Below are 6816 nucleotides of genomic sequence, written 5' to 3'. Positions count from 1 at the left end.
AGAGAGAAAATTTATTACAAAAGAGATCAAGAAACTATTAGTTTTCCCCCAATGTCATATATTCTGTGATCAATATGCAATGTTTTAGGCATCCATATCTTAACATGAAAATATCTTACCCACATATTTCATAAAGGTTTTAAATTAATGTAATATAATCTCATGAGTTCATGTCTTGATCACTTTTTGTGATTGTGCAAACATTCATAACCTTTATCATTCACAAAAACTATTAGATCTTTGAAATAGCCATTTTAAAGTATTTTTGGCACTTTATATTTAAAAAATCATTAGTAACCTCTTCTGACAATTATAGCTAAAATTGCTTTTGTAGTCAGATGCTTCTTAAATTGAAATAGAATTAGCATGCAATTTTATATTAGTTTCAGGTGTCTAACATATCGATTCTATAATTCTATACATTACACAGTGCTCACCATGATAAGTATAGTCACCATTATCAACATTGATTACTATTACAAAATTATTGAATATATTCTCTATATAGTACCTTCCATATCTGTGACTTATTTATTTTATAACAGGAAGTTTGTATCTCTTAATCCCCTCTCTGTATTTTGTTCATGTCCTCACATACCTTCTTTCTGTCAACCACTAGTTTGTTCTCTGTACTTAAGAAACTGTTTGTTGGTCCGTTTGTTTTGTTTGGATAGTCCACAAGTAAGTGAAATCATATAGAATTTGCCTTTCTCTGTCAAACTTATTACACTATTTACCTATTACTACCTATTACATAGGTCTCTCTATGTTGGCACAAATTGAACAATCTCATCCTTTTTTATGGCCAAGTAATATTCCATTGCATTTGCTTTTTAAGAACTAGGTATACTCATATTTACATTTTAGGTAACTCAAAGTCTTGTATTTTGTGTACAGAGGTAAAAGTTTACCAAAGCTATTCTGTCAATAAAATTTCTCCAACCCAAATAATGATTGTTCGTAAAAATGGCTGTTTAGCTATTGAAAGAGTCAAAACCAATCCTGGACAGAAGCTTAGACAGTGCCACAGGGCATAGTTTGGGGAAGAATATCAAGCTTCATAAGTAGTACTTCTGCCTTGCACAGAAGGAAAGAAGAAAAAAAATATCTGTAGCTTTTATTGAGACACAGAGAGAAAAGAAAGGTGGAACAAAGAGGGAGTAAGACAAGGAACTAATATAAGGTTTAAGTCTGATGATATAAGAAAAGCAGTGGAGAATTATTTTGTTGGGCTTTAGCTAAGTTTCTGTAAGCAAAAGAAACCTGATGCTATCATAGAAATCTCTATTTTGCCTCCCTCCACCCATATTTACAGTAAAGTCACTTCTTTTTTGAATGATTTCCTTAACAATATTTTTTCATTGCCATGGAGGTGGCTTGTGGAAATAGCCATTTGAAAAGGAGAGTTGATAGATGTGACCTATGGCATGTTTACATCTGGTGAATGCTTCTGGACTTCCAGGCAGATTACATTAATAGATCAAACCAAACTTATATAAACCTTAAGTGATTACAAAAAAAATCTCCATTGGAAGACTTACAATTCCTCAATATAACTTTTGCATTGAAAAAAAATCAGAATCATACCAATCTCTGTTATCTATTAGATTATTGATATAGTTGGCAATATTTAATACTAGATATATGTCTTGGGACATAAGTAAAATATTAAGGTGTATGATCATGGTGATTCAAAGCATAATGAGCTGCTGTGAAAATAGTCCTTCAGTAAGTTTTTGGGTTTGAATTTATGAAATGGCATTTGCTCTGCAGAATTTGGGAAAGTTTGATGGTTTTTCTTATTTTCATGGTCTTGAGAAGATTCAGGGTGGGCCACCCAAGATTTATGCACTTGAGATGCTCTCTGCCCTGAGCATCCCTACCTACGGAGTCAGGTCAGTCTACTGCCTCTGTGGCAGCTGCAGAATAAGGGGCCTTGTGGTGTCATTTGAAGTTTGTCCTAGCTTTATAGGTGGTCAGACTTTGTCTTATGACTGTCTTGCATCTTCTCTCCCCCCTCACCACTAGGGGGATCTTATTGTCTCTGAACACCCATGCAATGGAAACTGCAGAGCAGTTAGGTAGGGAGAAGCTGAAAGCACAGGTGACTTAACATCTCACAGGATGAGGTTTGATCAATTAGAGATCAAAGCTGACATATAAATTATTTTCCCTATCTTATTCCATGGAAGCTTGGTGCTGGGCTGATGTGCCTGCCTGGTTGGTTGATTATGTTGATTCATCATTTCTGATAAATGTGTACAAGTGATATGTGAGTGCATGTGTATGTACGCATACACTTTGGAACCTTTGAGCCAAATGCTTTGTCGTTTCCTTATTTCAAAGAAGGCTTTGTGTGTAGTTTGTTTAGGACAAATTTTGTAGGTAATGCATGCAGAAAGGCTATATAGTATGTAAGCTTTTGTGAGTAATAGTGAATGAGACAGACATAATGTTTTAGAATATGCTCCCACCTACCCACCAAAAATGCCCATGTGCAACCCCCAGAAGTGTGAAGATGTTCCCTGCTATGTAAAATGAGACCAGAAGTATCCATCATACAGGGTGACTTTATGTTTTCAGCTTTGCTCTTTATTCATGACTAAAGTTAGAAATTAGCTCATGGACCTGAGTGTCATGGTTCCTGTATTTGGCTTGTTTCTGACTTCCCTGAATATTTCCTGAATTTACTTTAATCATAGACATTGCCTGACCTTGCATTCCCTTGCATGCCCTGACCAGTCTCCCTTAGTCCATTGTAAGTTAGCAGCATTTTACATGTACAGACAGATATGACACATCATGACTGTTAACTGTGTGTGTGTGTCTATGTGTGTGTGTGTGTGTGGTCATGGTGCCCTTGAGAACTGGTGTCACTTTGAGAACACTGGCTTTATTTTTGTTCTAATAACACTTTACTTCAAAGCACAGTAAATAAACATGCTAAAAGATGTGGTGTTTGTTGTTATGGTTCAATAATACAGACAATGAACTCCACATGAGTGTTTGTTATGAGATTATGACATGGAAATATTGATTTTATGTCACATTGGTATGAATATCAACATTTTCCTTTGTGTACATGCACCACATGAGAAGAATGAAAAAGTGGAATCCTCTTTTGTGTTTTCTTTTTCTGTTTTCCCACGTGTCCTATTTCCATGTATATCTAAGCATTCTTGTTTGGTTTTTATTTTCCCTGAAAGGTGATTTAAATTTATGTTAAGTGCAAGATAAAAATGGATTCTGAAAGGTTAAGAAATTGAACAATAAAATACTGCAACAAATAAAAATACAGCTGAACAAAACAAATATTTGGTGAGGAAGATAACGTGACTCTTAACCAACTTCCAAGCTCCCAGACTTTCTCTTCCTTGATTAGAAATCCTAAAAACCCAGTAACAGGCTGTGTTGAGCTCTAAAATATGCTTATTTTCAAATCATTGTTTACTATTTAAATAAATGTACTTTCTTTGGTCAACTAATACATTTTGTATTAGGGAGAGTTGCATATTTGAGGTTGGAATCGAAAGGGTTAAGATTTTACCATTGAAATTGATAGAATTTTTAACTATTTATTGCCTCTGCACTTAGCAGAGATTAGCTTTTCAGGAGCAAATAAAAACCCTTAAAAGAAGACACCTGTAATTTTAAATTTACATGAATTTGAAAGACTGACATGCCTTATTTAGGAAACTCTTCAATGCATCCTTCACATCCTTGTTCCTTAGGCTGTAAATGAGGGGATTCAGCATGGGTATCACCAGGGTGTAGAAGACAGAGGCCATTTTATCAGTATCCAATGAGTGGTTGCTCCTTGGTTGCAAATACATGAAGAGAAGGGTCCCGTAGAACACAGTGACAGCCATCATGTGGGAGGCACAGGTGGAAAAGGCTTTTTGTCGACCCTCTGAGGAACGTATCCTCAAAATGGCAAGGACGATGTTGAAATAGGAAATTAGAACAATAATCATAGAGAAAAGCAAATTGGTCCCTGAAAAGGTAAATACTGCTGTTTCTGGAATGTAGGTATCAGAACAGGACAATGCCAACAAAGGGACATTATCACAGTAAAAATGATTGATTACATTGGAAGAGCAGTATGACACAGAGAACACACAGGAGGTGACAGTCAGTGCTGTGGTCAGACTGTAGAGGTATGTGAGGGATACCAGCAGCAGACAGATCTGTGGAGATACCACCACCCCGTAGAGCAGGGGGTTGCAAATAGCCACGTAGCGGTCGTAGGCCATTACAGCTAGCATGAAAATCTCAGCCACAATAAAGACTAAGAACCCACCCAGCTGGGCTGCACATCCATAGTAGGATATGGTCTTTTTTGAAGCCAAGAAGTTAACCAGCATTTTTGGGGCAATGACAGTAGAATCACCAAGATTGATGATAGCCAAGTGCCTGAGGAAGAAGTACATGGGGGTTTGAAGTTGAGAGTCAACACTGGTGAGGGTGATGATGCCCAGATTCTCTGCCACAGTGAACCCATAGATCACCAGGAAAACAAAGAAGAGTGGAATCTGGAGCTCTGGGAGGTCTGAGACTCCTGTGAGAATGAACTCAGTCACTGGGGTGAGATTCCCTTGGGCCATTTATTTGGTGGTTTTCATCTTCTAAAGGAGAAAATGGAAGGAGATTAAAAGATGATGAGATAGATTTTTCTGGTAGATGCTAGAAAGTAAGATGTTTTATTTAAATCGGATTCTTTTGTTCACAAACACTTAAAAGTGTCAGATCTTAATTTTTTTGTTCCAATTCTTTCACAAAATTGAAAAATATGAACACTCTGAAAACCAATTTCAGTTTCTTAACACTGTTTTACCAAGCTTTCATTTTTTTTATTCAGTGTTAGATATAGCTTATTGGATGAATATATGTAATTATATTATTACATGTATTAATGTTTTATGACTGTATTAAATATATTGATTATAATATTGGAAGAATATGTGTGTGTGTGTGTGTGTGTTGTGTGTGTGTGTTTATATATATATTCATGCTTGTATATATTTCCATATACACACAGGCTCTGTGTATATTTCCTATGATAAAAGATAGGTACCTATAAGAAGCTGGTGAGCCAGAGTGACTTTCACTAACATTCAGTTAGTTTTTCATTAGCTGCCACTGGTTTTTCTCTTTAGCCCATTCCGTGTCATTACCCTTGGGAATTTCAATATTTCCATAGGAAATATTTTGCCTATGCTGTTTTTTCTCTTATCAGTTTCTACCACACCTCACTGCTTCATCTGTCCACCGACAGACTACCTCTCAGTAGTCTTCATTCTTAGTGCCATTCTGAAACTTAATTTAAAAAAAAAATCACATTTCTTTGGCCAAATAAACTAGTCCTTTCTCTCATTCTGATGTACCTGCTCTGATGGTTCTCTATTAGTGTGCTCTGGCAGCCCTTTATTTTCCCAGCTTATACCTCTATCCTTTAAATTGTTTAAGGCCTTGGGGTGCCTGGGTGGCTCAGTTGGTAAAGCATCCAGCTCTCGGTTTCGGCTCAAGTCAGGATCTCATGGTTTGTGAATTCGAGCCCCTCATCAGGCTCTGCACTGACAACGTGGAACCTGCTTGGAGTTCTCAGTCTCCCTCTCTCTCTGTCCTTCCTCTGTTCATGCTCTTATTTCTCAAAATAAATAAAATTTAAGTCAAATCAATTATTTAAGACCTGTTTTGATGTTTTAAAAAAATATTACTTTTGTTTTGCTCAAATTAGATCATTTTGTGTTACTTGTACAGAGAAATATATGGAGAAGATTACTAACATTATTCAGTATGTAGTGTATGTGTTCTGGACCCAGAACTATGCTAGCCATTTCAAAATAATGCTCTCATTATTCTGCAAGAGTGTCCTAGAAGATGGTTGTAATTATTTCTTTGTCTGAAGAGACAGTTGAAGCTCAATGAAATTAAGACTCAAGGAGTCTATATAGGATATTGGCAAGTTGTATAGCTTTACGGTTTTGCTTTATGTGTTTTGTTTGCTTGTTTGTATGGTTACTTGGTTGGTTGGATGTTAGTCCACCAATTACTAGTTTGTGATTTTTATCAAGCATTTATATGCTTTCGTTGTGTAAATGTAATGAGATAATACGCAAGCACAGGTTACTACAGAGACTGATAACAATAAATGCAAAATAATTGGTGCCAGCAATTATTGTTATTAGCATGTTTTGAACAATTTTCTATAGCGGTTTCCTGTTTGTGTCCTAGTAATCCATTGTACCTGACTGAGGAATTCATAGTTGAAATAGGAATAGGAAGTGAATTATTATTGTGCATATCCAAGCAACTGGGACATGTGATTTCTAGCTATCTATTTAACAAACAAATCAGGATGTGTTCTCCCACAACCTTATTCTTTCTTAAATCTGTGATGTTTGTTTGTCTAATGAAAGATACTGTATTCCAGGTGCACCTGAGTGTTTCAGTCATTTGAGCATCTGACTCTTGATTCCTGCTAAGGTCATGATCCCAGGGTCTTGGTATGGAGCCTGCTTAAGATTTCTCTCTCCCTCTCTCTCTTTTTCTCTCTCTCTCTGTCTCCCTCTGTCCTCCTCCTCTCTCTCTCTCTCTCTCTCTCTCTCTCTCTCTCTCTCTCTCTTTCCTTATGCCCTTCTCCCCCACTCACACGCACTGTCTCTAACTGCACAAAAGAATTAAAAATTTTTAAAATTAAAAAACATACTGTATTCCATAAATCAAATATATGTCTGATGAACTTATACAAACAATTGGGTTGCACTAGATACCCCATATCATTTTTCCCCTACCACTGCATCCGAAAAGAAATGC

The 6816-nt window shown here is 36.4% G+C and overlaps 1 protein-coding gene across 2 annotated transcripts; it reads right to left on the bottom strand.

Annotated features, from left to right (window-relative positions):
- Positions 1-500: 500 nt before the first annotated feature.
- Positions 501-4604, bottom strand: LOC122482773 (olfactory receptor 8J2). Of its 2 annotated transcripts, XM_043579070.1 has the most exons (2): positions 3698-4604; positions 501-511 (listed from the first exon to the last, which is right to left on the bottom strand). In XM_043579070.1, exons 1-2 carry the CDS (start codon positions 4602-4604, stop codon positions 501-503), a joined length of 918 nt encoding a protein of 305 aa, XP_043435005.1. The 2 variants fall into 2 exon arrangements, with proteins under 2 accessions (XP_043435005.1, XP_043435004.1); XM_043579069.1 differs by lacking the exon at positions 501-511 and having other exon boundaries at positions 3657-4604.
- Between the last annotated feature and the right edge of the window lie 2212 nt (positions 4605-6816).

The sequence above is a fragment of the Prionailurus bengalensis genome, chromosome D1 (assembly GCF_016509475.1).
Source record: "Prionailurus bengalensis isolate Pbe53 chromosome D1, Fcat_Pben_1.1_paternal_pri, whole genome shotgun sequence".
NCBI lineage: Eukaryota > Metazoa > Chordata > Mammalia > Carnivora > Felidae > Prionailurus > Prionailurus bengalensis.
Note: the sequence above shows the minus strand (reverse complement) of the source record. Positions and strands in the feature narration are given on the sequence as shown.

Excerpts from the sequence above, each read along its gene's own strand:
- LOC122482773 (XM_043579069.1), bottom strand. The coding sequence starts at position 4,604 with ATGGCCCAAGGGAATCTCACCCCAGTGACTGAGTTCATTCTCACAGGA.